This window comes from Pholis gunnellus, assembly GCF_910591455.1.
Source record: "Pholis gunnellus genome assembly, chromosome: 6".
NCBI classification, from domain to species: domain Eukaryota; kingdom Metazoa; phylum Chordata; class Actinopteri; order Perciformes; family Pholidae; genus Pholis; species Pholis gunnellus.
The window spans coordinates 21,198,643-21,220,687 of NC_136532.1; the positions used below are offsets into that span (position 1 = coordinate 21,198,643).

At 40.0% G+C, this 22,045-nt stretch overlaps 1 protein-coding gene across 1 annotated transcript; it reads left to right on the top strand.

Moving 5' to 3' along the window:
• The first annotated feature begins 2,090 nt into the window (after window positions 1-2,090).
• Window positions 2,091-14,797, top strand: LOC306697616 (tetraspanin-15). Its single transcript, XM_079161622.1, has 8 exons — window positions 2,091-2,384; window positions 6,473-6,658; window positions 7,723-7,797; window positions 7,942-8,037; window positions 9,638-9,754; window positions 10,948-10,998; window positions 12,528-12,644; window positions 13,582-14,797. Exons 1-8 carry the CDS (start codon window positions 2,286-2,288, stop codon window positions 13,915-13,917), a joined length of 1,077 nt encoding a protein of 358 aa, XP_079017748.1. The 5' UTR covers window positions 2,091-2,285; the 3' UTR covers window positions 13,918-14,797.
• Window positions 14,798-22,045: the final 7,248 nt, after the last annotated feature.

The window sequence follows — 22,045 nt, forward strand, 5'->3', positions numbered from 1 at the left end:
TATATATATATATATATATATTTATGTTGGATATATTGGATATATTGGATTTGTTTTACAGTCAGGTAATGTATCTAATCTCAGATGAGGAAAATATTCATCTCACAGAGCCTAGTGTCATGAAATCAACAAGTCATCAAAAGAGTGACAAAATCCAGAAGTGGATTTATAGAGCTGCTCACATTTGAATTTGTCTGCAACAGGAATATATTATTCTACTATATAAAATAGCAGAAATGTACTAGAGCACTGACATCCATCATAGTGCAGAACTGCCTAAACATAGATATTAACATGATGGCAATTTCATATTAAATTTGTGAGGAAGTATTTTATGCCACTTAGTTCGTAGTGATCACAAAAGGCTCTCCCTCTGTGTGTGTGTGTGTGTGTGTGTGTGTGTGTGTGTGTGTGTGTGTGTGTGTGTGTGTGTGTGTGTGTGTGTGTGTGTGTGTGTGTGTGTGTGTGTGTGTGTGTATGTGTGTGTGTGGGTGGTTTGGAGTATGGAAAGGGAGTGGCAGAGGAAGTGCTGGATTCAGATGACTTAACACAAGAAATGAGCTGGGTTACTGAATTTAAACTCAATTCAGTCCATGCTAACTGTCTCTCCGGCTGGCCGATGATCCTGAGGGACTGAGAGACATTAAAACATTTCTGAATTCCAAATGTTATTTCTGACCCTTCGATTGATTGGCTTTCAGTAGTTTGGTCTAAATGTTTCCCTACTTCTCTCTGAATATTTAAACTCAACTATGTGTGAATGATGTGAGACTCTTGGATGAGCTGCCGACAACCTGGCCCTCAAAATGTGCACAGGGATGAGAGATATAATTCCTTCAACCAAGATCAATGAATATGCTGATGAGTGAGATAAGCCTTCAGAAAGATGAGTTTTATGAATTTTGCAGAGCAGTGCATGATCGTTAATTAATTTTTTTGTACACTTATTCTTGTTCATGATCATGGGACTAGATGCAATCATGCACTGGAGTAGCACTACCCTTCCATATCAGGGCAGAGCAGTCCAGTATAAGGCCAGAAGCTGTCGGGTCAGCCACAGAACAGCTGACAGGAGACATAATAAGTGAGGATATTTACACAGAAAGAAGATAACGTTGGTTGAAGGACTTCAGTAATTCATCAACTGTAACCTGATTACTCATAGCTCGTGCTTCTCCCTGTCTACACAATGGAGTGTAGACAGGAGATGAGGTTGCACATCACCTAAAATTGAAACTATACACCACAGCTATGTAAAAGTAACTCTCTCCAGGACTGAGCAATTCAGGAGGAAGTGAAACTACTGATTCCATTAGAAATAAGAAAACAAACCAACTTCTAAAGATGGGAAACACGTGCTGATAATCATCTGGGTGAACATAGGGACAGCTTTGCAAGTGTGTAAACCAATTTGTGAATGCATCAGTAATGTCACAAGCATGCCAAATATATCCAACCGGTCAGCGGCAACAACTGATGCAACCTGAAGCAAGAGGGATTAGCTGTGTACTGAGTCTGTACGTAATGCATTACAGCTCGTAGTTACTAACTTATCTGCTTGTATTTCTCAAAAACATGTTTTTCTGTCTTTTAGGTATGTTTTAACTTATGTGCATGTTCTTGTCACATTCACTTTTTTTCAAGTCGGTTCACATGACGAGAAAAGTAATGCAACAAGGATTGAATTACTTTTAACAAGCCTCATTGTTTATATATCTGTAACTTACTATGTTGTTACTAGTATGACCCAGTTTCTTTAGAGAGGTCATTATATTTTCATCCTTTTTCTTAATTTTTTCATAGGTCCATTTTTATTCCTGAGTTCCACACCTGTTTTGCTACTACAGGTCCTGACCTCAATGTCTGCTTTTTAACATTTTAATTGGTTTATCTTATTATCATTTTTATATTTCACAAGCAACAAACATTAACAAAATTAATCGTGACAAACAAAATAGTTTTAAACACATATTATTGTTACAAATTAACCGGAGCAGCTAAATCTAATTAAATAACGAGGATGTGTTTACTGCCCCTTTAAGAATGTAGTCAAAACAAAGCGTGCTCGCTGGACCCGGGCCGTACGGAAGTGGTTTTGTTTCAGTGGCTACAACACTACGTGAGAAATGAGGGCCGCTACATATATAAAATTCAGTTAGCTCTCTTAAAACCCTTTTTTTAAATTTCATTAACGACATTAGATGTTTAATTATCATTATTTTGATATTGCCTGAAGTAAACGAGGGGTAGCTAACGTTTAGCTAGCTCGTTAGCTAGCTTCACTGATGTCAGCAGCCATGCCGTCCTACTCTGAATTGAGGAAAACCAACCACTTCTACTACTTCATCAAATTTACCTTAAATATCTACTCAATGCTCTTCTCGGTAAGTCTCCTGTACATTTATAAACATCAGCATTCTTTGAGTTTGAGCTTGTCTGCTAATTGTAGTGGACGTGAACCACCCACTAGCCTCAGTGAGTCATCGCTCAGAACCTCTTGAAAAACACTCGTGTTTAAACGTGCTAACTGCTCCAGACACATAACGTATATGTTGGAGCATAAACTCAGGCTTATTCCGAGTCTATGTGATGTGCTGTACAAATCGGCATGTACCCTGAACCAGGATAACGACACATTGGAGAACAATTTCAATCTAAAACACGGATTCACCTAAAATCCTGTCGGACTTCCGCCTATTGACGTTACAGCGTGAAACGGGGTATATCTGGGTTTTTAATGACATTAGTGGCCTTGTGTTGACATTGGCGCATTCCGTATTTACCAGGAGACTATATTGAGTAAAACACAAGTCATTCATTTTGTTAACAACATTGTGTTTTTGTTGTTGAGTAACGTCACTTAAAGTTAACGTATATTCTAATGTGGTCTGGTTTGACGTTCTCTGGATGCTAAGCTAGCTGTTGAAAGATTAGCTTGCATGATCGACATTAGCACCACAGACCACCTTCCCGAATTAAAATATTTTGACAAAACAAGGATTTTTGGGCAATCCTAATAAACAAGAGACTAATATGTTGCTTGTGGTGTCGATACACAGCGATCTCTGGCTAGCGAACAGCACGGTGGTGCAGGGCGTTGTATCCACTTAAAGGGACGCTGCTGAGGGTAAATAGTTTTGCCGACAGAAAATAGGAGCGATGTGAAAGTGTCTTTTGTTGCTTATTCACCTAATTCATGTTCATTGTAATGATTTTAAATAAATCATAACAGTAAATGATACATGAATAATTAATTCATACATATTATGCCTCGCTATTTTAAATGTTATCTTCATAACCGTGTTGGTAAAGTTACATTATTCCAAACTCAGTTTAAAGATCTGTTCACAGTATTCTGGTTCATTTGGATTAAAGTGAGCGAACAAACATTAATCAGTAACTTTTCACAGCTGACCACTGATCACACTGATTTATTTTGATGGTAACACAAGTCTGTGGCAGATGAACAAATCCAAATATATACATTTCAGCTAAATAAGCAAAAGTGTGTTCAGGACAAGGCTCCCATCAAACTTTTAGGGTTTCAGTATGTTCCACATGTCATAACACAGTTTTCTTTTATTAAGCCACACTTATCTAAGAATACACAAGTAAATTGGGTAACTTTGGTTGTGGTTAGAGTTTTTCTATGCACCAGGTAGGGTTGAGCAATATAAACATTATGTTGATATTATGATATGACACTAGATATTGTCTAAGATTTAGAATATCGTAATATGGTTTAAGTGTTGTCTTTTCCAGGTTTTAAAGGCTGCATTACAGGAAAGGGATGTTATTCTCTGAACTCCCGAAACTGTTCCACCTTATTCCACGTAGTCATTATGTCCACATAACTGAAATCACATGGTGTGAATATATTTTGTCAAAAATATCGGGATATTTGATTTTCTCCATATCGCCCAACCCAGACACCAGGCACTTTGACGATTAGCTGCCCAACTTTTTTTTTTTTTTTTAAGTGCATTGTTTAATTTTGGGTCCAACAGACGCCTACATTGCTGGACAGGCCTTGCCAGGCCATTGATAAGTAAAGATGAGTCATCCTCTGCCGACATGGGCCCACATACAAACCCCTTTGTTTTATTACTCCATCTCATCTTCTCGCAATAATGTTCAATTTGCACCCCCACCTGACTGTGTTTGTCAAATATATATATATATATATATATATATATATATATTCACCCTAAAGCACATTATGAATATGACTCCAGAACCTCAGTAGTTTGATTTCATTAGCGCTCCTATGATCTGTCGCTCCCCTCTAATATCTCTCCCTCTTGCTGCTGTGATTTAGGACAATGAGGCCCGGCTTAGCTTAACAGAGAAAAGCTCATGCGTTTGGTTAATGTCATTTAGGTAAGATTCTTACGACAGGAGTAAAGCTGGAGATCCTCATCCAGTGGAACTTGAATAGGTCTGGTTGATGTTATTTTCTCTCTTTTTGTTTTGCTCAAAGTTAGTTACACTCGTACCACATCATACTACTACAAATACTATTTTTCATTACGCATTCATTTAATGATTACCAGCTCCAAAAGCCATCCTTACTGTAAAGCAGGCTTATGCACTTTTTTATCTAGCAAGGCCTCAAAGTTGTTAATCAGTGCCGTGATTCTGTGGTTTGGACAGGTAGGACCACATTAAATAAATCATAGTATGTTTTTTTTAACTAGATATGATTTCATAACTTCATATGACTCTTTTGTTTTCTTTATTACCATCAACCTGCCACCGACCAAAAATCAGCCTGTACTGCTAAATCTGGCCCATTTACACCATGGATTCAAGTGTTCATGTTGATTAATGTGCGTTGTCTCCTCTTAAATTTTGTTACATAAACAAACCGTGTTTAGACTCTTTCCTGGGTCAATGTGTCTTTGCACAGTGTCACTGCTCAGGAGATTTGGGCCCCTGATCCGACAAACCCTCAGACTGCAAGTCATCCCAACCTTTCTAATGTCCTGGATAACTCGTATATAATGCTAGCAATTCCGAGTTTCGTTATTTTTTTTTTCCCGAGGCGGAATCGGATCACTTTCTACAAAGTCTGCTACTCATTCTTATCTTCATTACTGCAGCAGTGAAGGTAGGGAGTCTGACTTTGGATGCTGGCTCAACGCCACTTGTATCTGTCAATGCTTTATGGAGGGTTGTGAGCAGTAAATAGAGTTGAAGTAGACAGACCCCACTCTGAAGGCAGATTGCCTCTGGTTCCAATTGAAAATCAATAGCAGGAAAGCAAGCTCTGTTTGTTACTTCTCTTTTTGTAGCACCTGCATTAGTTGAATTTAAACAGGAGAACGACACTCTCTCCATGTACTCTGATGATTGGTTACAGTTTTCAGTGTGTTTAGACTTGAGGCTCATTTTGAAGTAATACTCTTTACAGTGGTTCGCTGTGAGACACTGTGATCCAGCACACTCACCAGCTAGCTCTAAGTACATGTAATCATGTACTTGTGTACAATGTTGAGGTTTCTCCATTTTACCTTTCTGCCAGTTCACCACCTGGGCACAACCGAGGTGCCCTTGAGCAAGGCAACTCTTAACCGCTCAGGGGTTATCCCCTTTGCTCTATCTCCCCACCTGCATGTCTACGAGTCTTCTTCTTTATCCTTCTGCTCCACTCTTTGTACTCTTTACTCGACTACATTTGTCTGACAGCTATAATCACGTTACTGATTAACATTTCTACATTAAACAAACATATAAAACAGTACAATGTTAAAGATTAAACCAGTGATTCAGTCTTTTTGGTTTGGTGGGGCTGCGTGTCGCCTTCCTGATGTCAATGGGTAGCTTCCTATTCCACCAGAGTGATTCCTCCTCTTAACTTACCAGATTGTTTTGTTTAAATAACAGTTTAAGGCCCCAAGAGGTCAATTATCCAATATTTAAAAAGATCAGCAAAAGGTCTCCCAAAAATATGAATACATATATGTGTAGCAGATCTTTGTTCTCCTTCTTTCTTGCCCCTTCAACCCTCACAACCCCCCACATTTATCTGCTGACCCGAGATCTTTCTATATTTTGTGCCCTTAATCATCCGTTCAAATGTTGCAGCCTTAACCCACCATGATGTGAGCACTCTGTACAGCTTCAGCACACTTTGGGGTCTGTGTACTAGGAACAAAAGCATCTCAACCTGTATGTTTAGTAAATACATCTTTTCTGCCTAATACGTCACTTATTTTAGAAATGTCTGTGGAGCACTATGATGTGGCAAGAATGACCCCTGTCACCTCTGGTTGTTAAAAAAAACAATTGGCCAAAAACCAAGGTGTCGGCGGCCAATATGTCAAACTCGAGGCTTCTAAACCGCGGTCCACGAGAATGAATAAAGCCTCATAGTTCAGAGACCTGAACACTACTTCAAACTGAGGATTGTCACGGTGTTTATCTCATGAACCCCCCCCCCCCCCCTCTCTCTCTCTCTCTCTCCCTACAGCTGATGGGTCTCTGTGTGCTGTGTGTGGGGGTGTATGCCGAAGTGGAAAGGCAGAAGAACAGAACCCTGGAGGGCCTCTTCCTGGCCCCTGCTGTGGTGCTCATCCTGCTGGGCCTGGTGATGTTCACCGTGTCGGTGGTGGGCATGGTTGGATCCCTCAGGGACAACAAGACCCTGCTGCACATGGTAGGGATGATGGATGAGGTGTGTGTATGTGTGTGTGTGTTGGTGTGTGTGTGTGTGGCATTTTAATTGTCAGAATTGTTTACAGTTTGCATTGTCAGCTGAGTTACAAAATCAGGGATGTAATGAGGAATAAAATAGGAAATTACACATACGAGGGTACACCTTCAAATGTATGTGTACATATTTGCGTACATTTGTATGTAAATGTATAATTACACACTCAAAGCTGTGATGTATGTATGTATGTATGTATGTATGTATGTATGTATGTATGTATGTATGTATGTATGTATGTATGTATGTATGTATGTATGTATGTATGTATGTATGTATGTATGTATGTATGTATGTATGTATGTATGTATGTATGTATGTATGTATGTATGTATGTATGTATGTATGTACGTACTGTGATCAAAGTTTGCCCAGCAGCAGCAGTTCATAAAACATTTAAATCAGTGACCACTTAGGATTCACCTCAAATGCAAAATGCACAGCTGTTGGTTTTACCAATAATAGAAAAAGAGCTCAAAGTGTGCAGGGATATATTATGGTAGTTGCTATGCAACTATCTAATTGGCTTTAGCTAAATAAGCTGAACTGAGAAAAGGGGATTAAAAGTTGACCATAGAAAGGGAAGTTAGTGATGTTCCTGCTCAGAGGACGAGAAGCTTGTCATACTGAGGAAGCCCTCGAGTTAATGCTACGCTCTGAGAAACATGGACCTTATGCTCCTTGATGTTTGCTTGTCTTGTTAGCATTTTTAGAGTTTGTCAGCAAATATTCCATAAATAATCCAATCAATCAAACAACCCAATACAGAGTCCTTTAATATTAATCCAATGCAATATCTAAAAAGCTTTGAAGTCTCTGATCTGATCTGCATTTGATCAGGTTTATTTTAGCTGAAACTGATGCATTAAAGAAGATACAGTTACCGATCTATAGCATCGTGTCATTGATATCCAGAAAAAATGATTTGTATTTAATAGTGCTGTAAATGGTTTTCTTGGTGCGTCGATGCTACATATTTCCTCTGAATTACTTCTTTCCTCTCTCCGCAGTTCCTCTGTGTTCTCTGTGTGCTGCTGCTTCTGCAGGCGATCGGGCTCACCATGGCCCTGATCTTTGAAAACAAGGTAAACGTCACATTCTCACACGTGCTGTACATTCTCATATATTATCAGCCTAACGACGGCCTCTGGCCACAGTGAGGTCACTACTCCTTCACTGTACTGTCTGACTGGCACCACCACTCTCCTCCGTGTTTCCGCTTCATCTAGACATCTGCCTTGGTCCAGAGCAGTATACGTGAAGGAATCAAACACTACTACGATGATCTGGACTTCAAAAACATCTTGGACTATATGCAGCAAAAGGTGGTTTGATATTGTATCTAGAAAATATGAACAGAATTGCAGTATTGTTCTAGAAAGTGTGGCATTTATTGATATTGTTGCAGTAAGTAGATGCAGGATAAAAAGATCTACAGGTTGATTCTCTCACAATAATTCACTGTGCATTAGTCAGAGCTTTAATAACGATAGATTTGTTTCTTAGTATAAGTCAGATGGTCACACAGCTTTTGTTTTCCTGCATTGTAATCCAGCCGCTTTAGCACCAAGCTGGTCATTTCATCAAAACATGACATTAATTTCAGTATTGTGTCTTTATTTTCAGAAAAACTGTGGGAATAGTCAGTCTGCTTTGTCATATTTCTGAGACCACGGTGGCGTGAATCTCATTTATAGAAGCCTTTAAGCGCACACACACGCCTGCCTGCCCCTTCAAACCCTCTTGGTACATGATCATTTCATGAAATACTGGAGATATCCAATAAGTACTGTTTTGGCGGTTTCTCTAGTGGGCGAACAAGTAACACAACCTACAGTGAGATTATTCATTATTATGCTTCTTGTAGCTGGATTCAAATATTTTTTTTTTAAATGATTATTATTTTTGCTTTTCTAAAAACAGACTAAAACATCTGAAGGAGTCGTTTAGAGCAGCAAAAAGATAAAGGGGTGTCTGTTCGTCTACCTTGATGAACGGGCTAGTTATTGCAAATGATAGTGGGGGAAAATAAATGTGGCGAAGATTTAGTTTGTGGCCATCTGCAGCTATTAAATCGATGAAGAAAAATAAGCGAATAACAGGAAAATGCTTCAGCGGGTATTTTTAGAAATATATCAAGTTCTCTCTGAGATGCATATTTTATCTGAGCAGTAGCGGCAGAACTAACATCAGTTTTGGCTCTACTGAAGCGTAAACCGTACGTGCTCCGTTTCTTTGAAACTCCAGACAAATTAATTGGCTATAATGGACGTTTAACCTTTTGGCTGTGAGCGCAGGAATGTGTCTCTTGTCTCACAACTGCCATTTCCATAGTTTGCCTTTTCAATCCGGGGTTACTCGCTGTCTTTTCATCACCTACAGAGAGGGCATTACATCCCGCTTCCTGCCTTGCGTCCTCCTTTCTTTTTCTTCTTTTCCCACTGCTTGTAAAAATGTCTTATTTGCGCAGCCATTGTGGTTCCTGGCAGCATGCAGCGGAGGTCAGGCGATGACAGAGATAGAGATGTCCTTCATCGTCTGGGAAAGGTCTCAACACGTTGGACACTCAAACCCAGTACTTCAAAATGATAGCCGTTAATTGATCGTCAGAAACTCTGCAGTCTTCACATGAGCACCTGTTTAGCGCTGCAGACATTTATTTTAGTTTGCTGTAGGACTTGGATGTGGTGAGAGATAATGTTGTGTTGGGTGACTTGATAAGAAGCCAACATTGTGAGGGATCTCCGTGCTGAAACACAAGTGTGGATCGAACACCAGAAGCTGTAACTCAGCGGGTTGTTTTAGTTGAAGAAATGTTAGAGAACTTAAGCTTGTTGTTTCACACTTTAATTTGGGATAAGCCTTTTGTTTTGATAGCATGCTTTGTTCCTAATTGCCTTGTCTGAATACTGTGTTGTCTTCCAGTTTTCATGTTGTGGAGGAGATGAGTATAAGGACTGGGGAGTCAACCAGTACCATTTCTGCAACGGTACTGGTCCATTAGCCTGTGGGGTTCCATATACCTGTTGTGTTCGCCGCAAGGTGAGTGCTGGCAACACAAACATACACACCAAACAGACAAAATCCCATAAAACATCCGCAGCATTTGTTGCTTTCTGCTTTCACACCTTTATTTCAGTACAGTTAGTCCAGATCAAGAAAGAAACCGTACCTTTTAGTTCTGCTGTAGTCTGGTTCATGGTCACACTGACTCAATACAGAGAAGCCGCGAGGATCGACCAGAACGTCATAGTGACTGACCGGTAACTCGCTACTGATTGGTCAGTTTTGACCCCTGTCATCTTGCAGCGTTGGCAGAACATAAACCCCCTTTGGGAAATAATAATCCCTGAGACTGACTGTCATGCAGCACATTACAGCACCACATGTGTTTATTTGAATTCTCCGGTGTCACAAGGTGCTCCCCAATAAATAATTGATTATGGGCTTGGGAAACCAGAAATGTAATTACCAGCTTTCACACCAGCCTAATTGAAGTGACGCAAACGGGAAAACGCACCAGAGTCGGTTTAAACCTGAGAGCAATTATTGATACCATGTCATCTGGTACCACAGTATCGGTGATGTTGTAGCCATCTTGTTCAATAATCCTCGTCCCTGCTGACAGATGGCACAGATCCAAAAAAAACCTGCACTGAGTGAGTGAAGTCTCCGGCTTTACCGAGGCATCATTCATTGTGTGAGAAAAGCATATCTCTCGTATATAGCCTCTAGGAAAGCTCTCTCTTTAAATTCCCTCGTGGCTCCCTCCACTCTCTATATGACCGGTATCACTCCTGTCCCTCTGCTCCCAACACTGATACTGTCTCTGGAAGCAGCGGAGCTGTGCTGCAGAAACTTAATGACAGATTCATCCAATACTCTCTCTCTCTCTCTCTCTCTCTCTCACTCTCACACACGCACGCACGCACGCACACACACACACACACACACACACACACACACACACACACACACACACACACACACACACCAGAGAGATGGAGGAGTTGATTAGGGAAGCTGAACACTGGCTAGGTTTCTGCTGTTATCAGTCCCTACCTGTCAGGGCTGCAGCCATTTTGCAAACGCTTAAGTTCACGCTCTGGCTGACGGGGGACAGGAACACCTCTTTTTGAGGAGCATAAGTCCATCTTCGGTCCCCATGGTTTTGTCTCTTGTCCTCTTAGCTCAGTTAAGGTCTCTGACTTTCTCAATCTTAACTCTTTGCACAGGTAGGAGAGGTCATCAACACGTTATGTGGTTACAAGACTCTGGATAATGAGGTAAGAGGAACAACGGGTTATTGTAGACCCTTTGTAACATTGGTTTTAAGTATCATGACTCTTAACGCAGCATGTCTGGCTCACACGGGACCACTTTAGAAACCGTTTATTTGTTAACATGTTAAAACCACCGTGAAAATGTCTGCTGTCACAATTAAGTGAAGGTCCCAACATAGTAGAGCTGCAGCAATTAGTCTGTTAATTGAGGAAATCATTATTTAATCAAATTGACAGTGTAGGAATGGGCAATATGATCAAATCTAATAATATGGAAATTATCTTATATTGTTCAATTTAATTCATAAACCCTTTTTATAGATCAAATAACCAGATGGAAGATTTTTCTTAATCCAGTGATGAAAAATCATATAAAAAGTGTCTCATATAAAATGTATTTACTGATGAGTAAATCAATCCCAAAGAGTAATGTATATTTATCAATACTCAGTAACTTTAATATATTTCATTATAGTCAAATAAAATAATGGAAATCAAAAGGCTTGACAAATTGTTGTTAAACACAAAGAACCTTGTGAAAACGTGGGACAGAATTCACTTAACGTATTGGCCAGAATATAAGACATAAGGCTAGTCGTTTTGTTTTTTTAAGTTTTTCCTGAGATGCTATCAATCCAAGTAGAAGAGTGACCTCATCTCTGAAGTCTTTTCTCTTGTAAAACATGAAATACTTCCATCAAAGCGGAACGTAAATCCCCCATTTACAGCTACTCGCACACACTCCTGTCTGGCTTTTTAAGTGCTCATAAGGATTTCTTTCGCCCAGTTTTCTGAGCATCATTACATTCTGTGACACTAATTCTTGGCAGCTTTTTTTTTTTTTGCAGTAAAGCAGTTGGAGCACGCTTTTCCTCTCATTTTCCACATGCAGTTGGAACGCACCACATACTCAATTTGATGTCATACATAATATGAGTAGTATCTTTAGTATGTGGTTTTGAACAGAGCCTGCGCTGGTACTCTCTCCATTCGATAATAATATTTGATCACGCGAATATGCAATCTATAATACCATAATATAATACCAATCCCTGTAATATGTGATTATTTTTGTATTGGTTATCTCATATTTCATGATTTTAAAAGAGCGTACAGGCTATTGGGCAAATTTGATAATAACAATTTAAATTCTGCGAGCTTATTGTCATTTAAGAAGGATTTGCATCAGGCTCTATGATTTAATTGTATCCCTCTAAGAACTTTAGAGGACTGAAAAACACTTAAAGAGTATTTTTTAATGTCATGACTTGTCTTTTACAATCATGGTGTGCTGTTTGTTCAAGCAGAGTCTGTAATGCTACATTTGTCTTTCCATCTTCCAGCATCTAGTTTTTACAGCCAACAGCTGAAATGTATATACCTTCTGCTGTGTGTGACAACTTTGGAGTGTTAGAACTTCACCGATTCAGCTTGCTAGTTTTCTCTTCTCTTCTTTTAGAGGTAGTGACTGTTCAGTTTTAGTTTGAAACTGAAACTTTCCTCTTGTTGTCTTCCTCTGGTCTGTGCATCAGCGTGAAACCCTGCATGAGGTGATCTATGTGCGGGGCTGCATCCATGCAGTCAACCTCTGGATGAGTGACAACATTGGAATAACTGTTGCACTCTGCTGCGCCATTGGACTTCCCCAGGTAATTTAAAAGTCATAGCACCGACTCGCTGACACTGAAGTTGGTTTGAAGCCCTCTTTCCAACCAAATGCACCGCTTCAAATTAACCTTGATATCTGAACTGTAAACTCCTCACCTCCTGTGAAATTTACATTTTTCTCACAACAACACTGCCTGGCAAATTATTTTTTTATGCTTCATAAAAAACACGCTGCCAGAAGCAGAAACTGAATTGATTTTGCTTTTAGAAATCTTGCTACCGTGACTCATTTTCATTTTGACAGTTTTATGCCCTTTGATAAATTTGAATTTGTCTGCTACACTTTGCAATGTCTATAAATCTTGTCGCAGCAACCTCAGAGAGAAGTAATTAAAACAATTGCGCTTCTGAAACAACTGCATAAATAAATACCATTGTTTCTTTCCTGCTTTGGTATAAATTGTAGCTTATGAATTTAGTCTAAAAATAGTTAATAGTGCCCTCACACCACTGTTTTCTGTGAGAATAATCCATTCACTTTGTGCCTGTTTGTTAACAGACATTACTTTCCATTCCTTTGAATTGCTGAGCTTATGTACTCCTGGGTAAGATTTATTTCACTGCGTTGATCCTGTAAATAGATGTTTCTTAATACAAACAGCGGTGTGACTATTGGGGATATTTTATTACTCTGGACCCGATCAGAACTTTAACCTCACACCAGATATCTTCTGACGTAGTTGTTCATGTTTTGTGCTGATGATTTAACCAGAAGAGGTTGACAATGATTCAAGTTGTGTAAGTGCTCCTGTTATTAGTCTCCTTACGGAGTCTATTGAGAGATGAATATGATTTTTACTTGGAATGAATTAATTCATTGATTGATGATAATGATAAAGTAAACAATAAAGTTAATAACTTTATTTTTCCAAACCCCGAGATGCTTTTGTACTAACGAGGTCCAATGTCTCCGTGCAGCTGCTGGGCATCATGCTGAGCTGCGTCTTCTGGAACCTGCTGGTGGACATGAGCGAGTCGACCGACATGGTGGACTTCAACCTGAAGAAGGTCGGGGTTGTGTACAGCGAGCTGGACCTGGCTGGTGCCGGCTGGTGTATGTGTCTGCCGAGGGACGGCGGCTACCTGCCCATCCCTGTTGTTGAGCCCGATCTCGACCCCATTGATGTTCACATGCAAAGGCTCAAGAAGCAGGCGCCTCTCACTCACTCTCAGCTCCGAGAACTGCAGCAGTCCAGATCGGTCACCGGGCTGGACGAGGTAGATATTGGCCGGAAGCAGAAAAGGGAACACTAGTTGGTCTTTTTGCCCTTTCTCGCCTTTTCGGGTTTGCCCTTTGTATTTCTGTCGTTGTAATCATTGCATTTGTTGGAATTGTGTTGCACTACTTAATGGTTGAACCTGTCCGTCATTGGATCAAGAGAGAGTTGGTCAGCTAAAGGGATCAAAAGTACTTTGGCACTTTGTTGGTGAATCCGTTTACAACAAAAATTGAAGGAGCAACTTTGGCTTTTAAAAAACACAATTATTTGTTGTCTTTGTGGCAGTTGATATTCAAAGATTCATGGCATTATTTTACATTTAATTTATTAAAATTGTTTAGCCTTTGAAATTGAGCTCTGTCTCATGTGCTAAAGCTTACCTCAGGCTGTTTTGAACAATAGCCCAGTAGTCAGAGGACAGTACTATTTGGTGTGTAAATTAATTGTAGCTTGAAAAGATGTTTTTCAGTGTCCGGGGAATAGCCAAGTATGTCTTGCGTGTAGCATCTGTGACGGATGTGTACAGTTTGTGTATTATTTATTTTTACTATGATTTTGATTTCGTGCAGTCAGTGTACATTGTAAGACTGGTAGTTGTGGAATAACATGGGATGCATGTTTTGTACTGTATATAAAGTCAATTAAAAAAAATAAAAGATTCTCAGTTTACATGTTAGGTTGTCATCGTGGGGTGGGGGGGGGGGGGGGCTTCAGTCTATTCCATTTTTAAACTAAAGTTTTTATTCCATCTTTTAATGGAACAACTAAAGGGATTATCCAGACTACAAATCCAGTGAAAATCTACTCTTGACGGTTTTTTGTATCTGAGTTATGCACTGTTTTGAGCTTCCCCCTAGCTCCTGCCTTGTATCAGCACTACTGTTCTTGTCAATAAAGCTGAATTTGTCTACTGATTTTTGTGCCGAGTTGCTTTGCCTACAAACACAATGAAGCTGCAATTTCATCCGCAAACTGAAACATTTTGTCTCCAGAGAGGATTATGTCATTTAGTGTGAGGTCAAACTAATGTGTTGAATTTTCTTCCTGCCTGTAGCAGCTTTTCTACAATACAAGCGGGTGATTATTACAACCAAATTTCTTTTCTTTATTTAAAATCCAGATTAACTTCAAATTGACATTTGTTTATTTATTAGATGAATATGGAGTATTTAAACTGACAGGATGTGATCCAGCTTTAGACTTAACTGTTAATGGTTTGACATTTTGAGAAATGCGTTTCTTCGCTTTCTTGCCGACAGTTAGATGAGAAGACTGTTAAGTTTCTTGGCCAGGACCAGTTGCCAGGCAACCAATGGAGATTGGACTGGCGTTAAATAGTCAAAATGAATTACTGCCTTTGTGTTTTCCTGACCACTTTACTTTGACCTCCATGGAAAAATTGCCATAAGCTCCACGAAAGATGTGAAGGAGAATTCATCATTTTGGAAAAGAACCGCGGGGCTGAGATGCAACGGGGAACGTTGTTGACGTGGATTTGGGTAATTAAGCGTCTTCACTAAAACTTTTCTCAGTAAATCATTTTGGAATCTAATTAATGACGCATGTCTTAGCTTCAGCACAAAAAAGGTCAAGGTAAGCGGTGACAAAAATATGAATAACAAATTAGTTTCTTTGACAAAAGCTGATTTCTCCTTCCTCTTGTGCCGCCCCCCCCCCCCACACACACACACACACACACACACTGCCTCCTTAAAGACCTATCTGGATGAGACCAGCCATGTTAATTCAATCCACAAACAGCACATGAATGTACGCCGCTCTCTCGCTCTCTCTCTCTCTCCCCTGCAGGTCATCTCTCCTCATTCACTCTTCACCTCTCTTCCTCCCTCATCATGATGATCAAGAGACAGCAGGTGGATTCATTATGACAAGGAGAGGAACTGCGTCAGCCATAAAAATAAAAAAAAACACCACTCAACGGCCTGACAGCAGGATGTGCGCACATCCAAACAAGACGTGATTATGATAATATGGACATGAATTGTTGATACAATCAGGAGCGGAGAAAAACATACACATTCACACAGTTCCCACACCCTTATCTGTCAGCGAACAGGCTCCGGTGTTTGGAGGTGCGCTATCCATATTGCTTGCTGCACATATATTGAGCTCAGATAATAACATACAATGTCCAGGATTCTTGTAGATTTGCTGAAATTACAGCACACACAGCAGCACACATTGTCAATAACCTACAGACATATGGTGGAGAGAGCGGATGAACAGCAGAGCTACAGAGAGATTATATCATTGCTATCATTTCAAGTATTTGAGCTGTTATGATGAGAATGTGTTTAAACTGCAAAAAGGGTTAAAGGTTTGAGACAAAAAGCGCCGTGGCAGTGATCTGTCACTCACAAAGGAACCACTACCTAGAGAACATACCCAGCTTTATCATGTACTTTAGATAGACTCTAGATAATAGACTTACATACTATTGCACTTATTTTAGCAACTAGAGGAGTCCTCCTGTGCTACCCATTGGAAACAATGCAAGTTTAAGACACCGTTTCCCCTATTTTCTAATGATGGATTTATTGGTGCTCCGTGGGATGTTCAAAGTATTTTTTATAATCCAACGCTAATATGAATTTCTCCAGAACTTTGTCCCTGACCTGTTTGGAGCGCTCCTTGGTCTCCATGGTGCCTCTTGCTTAGCGGTGTTGCGGACTCTGGTAGCTTTAACAACAGGTGTATACTGAGATCGTCTGATGCACACAGGTGAGCTTTATCTAACTAACTATTTGACTTCTGAAGGTAATTTGTTGCACCAGATTACATTTAGGATCTTCATATCAAATGGGGTGTATACATTTGCAAGTACCACTTTTCAGTTGTTTTTTTCAAATTTCTTTTTTTTTCATTTCACCTCACCAATGTTGATGGTTTTGAGTAGGTCCATTACATTAAAAAGCAAACAACAATCCATTTAAATTACAGGATTTAATAAAACAAAATAGGAAAAAACAACAAGGTGGGTGAATACTATTGCAAGGCACTTCAGTAAATGTACTTAGTTACTTTCCACCACTGCTTAAAACAGCAATGCCTCATAATGGCTACTAGGGGTCAGACTGTGGGTAAGGGGGAACAAATACAGTAAATCAATGAAGGCCTATCAAAGTGACACTCATCAGAGGGTTCTAAAATCTCTTCAATCTCAATTTTCTAATGTGATATGTGAGATTCTGCACAACATATATATGTTTTCCCGCATCCTATTTGAATACCATTTCTCCTTTTCTGAAACACATATTAATGTCACTAGCATCAGTCCCTGGCATGAGGTATCTCCAGCTCTCTCTTTTAACATTTGCAGGATGGACAAGTGTCCATGCCTGTGTGCACTCTTGATTGAATTACTTACGTATCTGGCAACTGTAACAGGGAAAGCTTGACCAAACAATCTGCAGTCAATTTCACACTAAACGCTTCATGTGCTGCAGGGTACCAACACAGATTTGAGACTTTTACCAGAAGCTTCTCCCTCAAGGGTATGAAGACTACAGATTTACTGAAGTGCATGTTTACACAGGGGCTTCTCATCAAACGTAAACCTGCTGTCTCATCCTCTTACTTAACCTCTTTAGTTTAATCGCTTATTACAGCCGCACCTCAATGGATCTGCAGTCCCACTCCATTAAGTTTTAAAAGACTACCTCTAATAGCTTCTCTCTGGTGTTCTCCGCTCTATGATTTTGCACAATGTGAGGAGAAGCAGAGGGGTTATCATCGAAACAATCGACTGAGCAAGCTTCAGTGTATTTGTTCTTAAGTGCTGGGAGGGTTCTTGGAGCAAAAGTAATTTTGACATTTTGAAAGATCATTCAGTTAGAAATCATCTGTCTTCTGTGTTTGATAGATTCAAGAGTTATTTTGTTACATAGTATTGTAATTTACTTTCTGTTCGTTGAAGCTATATTTTTGTCCCCTCTCTTCCACCTTTACAGTTGCCGATTTTCTCCCAGAAGGCCTTTTGACAACACAAAGAGAAGGGTGTGAATTGCTGCTTTCAGATAGTTGAGTATATGACCAAATCATACATCTAAAGCAATTAGCATGTTTATATTAGAATTGTGGCACTACCCCAAGGTCAAAATGGAAACTAGAAATAGACAGGAACTTTAAAAAACTGAGCTAGCACCTCCATGAATATCTTCTACTCTGATATTAAAGCTCAAATAATATCAAAGACATGTCTGGTCTGAAATGATGAGGATGTTAAAGATTAAAAGGTTATGTTGATTCTCTTTATACAAACAGGATGTCTGGAAACCGCTTGCTTTTATTGAAAATGAAGAGAGATCATTTCAAAGAAAAAAGCTCACTATCAAAGAGATGTGAGAGATGATGGGCAAATAATGTGACGAGGCAATTCATTAATAATCAGGCACTGCTTGGCATTGCAAATGTTTTTTCGGAAGGAAATGGATTTTACATGTTTGTTAAACTCCAACAATTCACACATTGAGTTTTAATCTGCCTATACACATAATTCTTTTGTCCACAAGAAAACTCCACAGGGCACGCTCACAATTTCCCCATGCTGCTGCAGTGATGTAGATGTGTACTCCAGGACCCTGTGACATCACTGTTGGGTGTGTTTCGGGCAAATAGGCTTAAAAGAGGATTCACAGAGCCATACCGCATCATATCATCGGGGTACAACACTTGCGCGGTAAAAGCACTTGCCGAAAGGATCACTAGTTGGCGCACGATCATAGAACATGAGGATGATTGATTCGTTACACTGAGGCATCTGCATGGAGGGTGTCAATGGAAGCCTAGGGTTAACAATTGCAATTCATGCTAAAAAAAAACAGGTGGCCCGCGCAGCTCTGGGTCCCTGCTCCCAGGCGCTACGAGACTATAGCCGGGAGGAGAGCAGATGGCCACTCTGGAGACGGAGATACAAGGGTTTGCACTAGCTGAATTCCCATTGGTTTGTGGACTTCACTCCTCCAAGTTCCACATTTTGACATTACCATCTTGGATTTTGGCCCAGTGCCATCTTGTTTTTTTGCAACCAATGAACAGAAGTGACCATATTTGGGCTGCGGAGCAGTGACGCCGAGGTAGAGATGTTGTATAGGGCTATGATAGCGACCTGTCAATCACAAGGTAGCCACACCCTTAGGCATAATCTGCTTTTTGGTCTATTTTATTCTAAATGGGACCATAATTTACAAAATCGACATCATGTTGTATAAGAAGACTTGGAACTAGTGATTGAGACAATACACTCACATTCACAATATTTACTGAAGTAATAAATCAAGTGAGAGGCAGGGTCATTAGAAGTTGTTCTTTTTGCAACCAGAGGAGTGGCCCTCTGATGGCCAGTAGAGAATCAATCAACAACAATCAACACAGTGCAAAAAGTAGAAACATATTAAAGAGAGAATGCAAGTTTAAGGCACTTCTACATTGGCTTCATTTCTCAGAACCTGAGATTATGCCTGCTATTGCCCAAGCTGCAGAAGCTGTAATCAGCTCTGGCTGCCATGTTTGTCAAAGAGGCGTGGGGGCTTTTGTCATACATCGATGGGCGTGGTTCCATCGCTCAGCCCCATGCACACTTTTTTTTGCATTTTTCAAAATGATGTAGGTGGACTTAGGCTGGGTCCTGGGGGTGAAGTCACACTTTGACTAATTAGTTATTCTACCTAAAATAGCAGGGGATTAACACCAGAGACTTCATTTAAGAGATAATTTCTGTAACAACCAAGTACCGCTGGGAACTTTATCTACAATACAGGCATTTTGACTAACTAAGCCAAAGCAACTCCTACAGTTGTTGCTCCCTTTTGCAAGAAGACAATGAGTTAATATGGCTGTAAAAAACTAACTAATTTAAATGAAAAAAAATAAGATTTTAGATGAAGAGCTCACTATGTGAGTTTCTTTTTGACAGATGATGAGCAAATAATGTTTCTTGGATATTCATTGATAATTAGGCCTGGACCGTGATGCCATCCATAAGTGAACCCACATTCCATGCCTTTTTAATGTTTTCTGAGATAGTGTTGGTACTGCAAATACGTGCTAAATCTTTGCTTCACGTTGTTTTATTCTGATATAGGTCACTGCAAGCTGCAGGCAGACATTAAGGCACATCCGACGATTGCAGACACACCCAGTTCTGCTTGGTAAGTATGTGGCTTTTATCTAGATAGACATACACAAACACAAACACACACAGCCACAACCACACCGGCATAAGCACTGTAAAAAGTAGCTATTTTTAATTCACAGATAGTCGTGCTCATCTACTTTCATTGTGGACTGAAAGCTTTTTGGCTTTCTTTAGGTATTTTCATATCTGGTAAATACCAACAGTTCTTATCCAGGAATGTCATCAGGAGCTTTTTGCAAAAGCTTTGTTACAATCCAACTATGGAGTTGTAAAACATTTGGAAAAAGCCTGATGTAAAATCTATGATAGGATATTGAAAATGGTGATCAGGTGATCAGATAAGGTCTCACAGTGTGTTTTTACAAGCAGCACCCTGTAATTCTTTATCACTCTTTTCATGCTATATATTAACCTGCTGGTACAGTATATTGAGAGTTTTTCCATTGGTGGTTGGAGTCAAACGTATTCTGAAACAACTTTGTGCCTGGAGCCCTCTGCTGAGCCCTAGTTTTGATCATTATTGAACCAGCCATGAGAGAGAGAGACACAGAGCGAGAGATAGACAGAGACAAATAGAAAGGAGCTTTCCTCTTTGCTGAGTTTGTACCATTCGATAGTTAGTTGAAGCTCCAGTGGCATGTTTTCATTGATGCGACCCGACGAGCAGCAAAGGCCTTTTCTGCTTTCACTCATTCCAGCTGACAACTAATCCAGGTAGGTTGTCTTACCCTTTTGTCTTATTGTCCCATCCTGTTTTGTTATGTTTTATTTTCCTCTCTCTGCACCATTGATTGTTTTTTTCTGTCTTTCTGAGCTCTCTGGTCTGAATGGTGCTTTTTTATTTTCTCAGCCTGTTGAGTCAGAGAGGACATTTAGATTCTCAACTTTACCTTCCTTAGCTAAAAACAAATATAGACACTTTGGAGAATTGTGGGCTCTCGAATATCAACTTCAGACTGATATTCCACTTAAACATATATGTCTAAGGCCTGACTGTGTCAAGTTGAAAGCATCAATCAATTATTTTCAGCAATAAGAGTTGGGTGTGATAGTTTAATGTTTGATGGTTTGGTTCCCCGGCTTAAAAACATAAAGTGGCATGTGATCATTCTGTAAAGTTGTTCTGAAACAGTTTCATATGACCACATCGTCTTATGTGGATAGAAGTTAGTTAAACAGACTTTTAAAAATGCTTTGAGAAGTTGATGAGGCATACAGTAATTTCTGTAAACTTACTGAAGCATTAATGAGCACCACTTATCCTAATAACTGTAATCTCTCTCACTTTATCTATACACACACACACACACACACACACACGCAAACACAAATCCCTCAAAAGTTTTAGGCCTTGTGCAGCTGGTTAAAAGTGCTAAGTGCTATTTCTGATATATGTGCATGTGTGTGTGTGTGTGTGTGTGTGTGTGTGTGTGTGTGTGTGTGTGTGTGTGTGTGTGTGTGTGTGTGTACGTGTGTATGTTTATCAGCTTGTGGGGACTCTGATTACACAGTGTCATTGTGGGGATTTGTTTTAAGGTTAGGTTAACATAATGTCCCCAAAAGTCATGAAAACACAACTGTGTGTAGGTGTGTGTGTGTGTGTGTCTGTGTGTTCACTATATAGAGTGCTGTATGTAGCTTATACGTGTGAGGAGTTCACAAACATTTATGCTTGTTTATTGTGCATGAATGTTGGGATTTGCAGAATTCTGGAAATTATTGATGTTTGCACGTGTGCATGTTTATGTGTGTGTGAGTGTGTGTTAGTGCGTGCGGATATCTCTATCAAGCGGTGTGTGGGTTTTGGAGGTAGGGCGAGCCCATCGATCAGGTCGTGAGGGGGGCTGCCTACAGCTCTCGCTCCAGCTGCCCACTGGGTGTGAAGGACACTGATGTGACAGCACTAATTACAGAGGCAGGAAGCCAGCGCTACAAACATTCACAGCAGCAGCTCAACCGGGCTCTGCTGGGCTAAACCCATCCTCCACCAGCAACTTTGCACATC

Coding starts and splice junctions, on each gene's coding strand:
- LOC306697616 (XM_079161622.1), top strand. CDS start 2,286: ATGTCAGCAGCCATGCCGTCCTACTCTGAATTGAGGAAAACCAACCAC. Junction 6,659..7,722: donor ACAAGACCCTGCTGCACATG/GTAGGGATGATG, acceptor CTCTCTCCGCAG/TTCCTCTGTGTTCTCTGTGT. Junction 8,038..9,637: donor TGGACTATATGCAGCAAAAG/GTGGTTTGATAT, acceptor GTTGTCTTCCAG/TTTTCATGTTGTGGAGGAGA.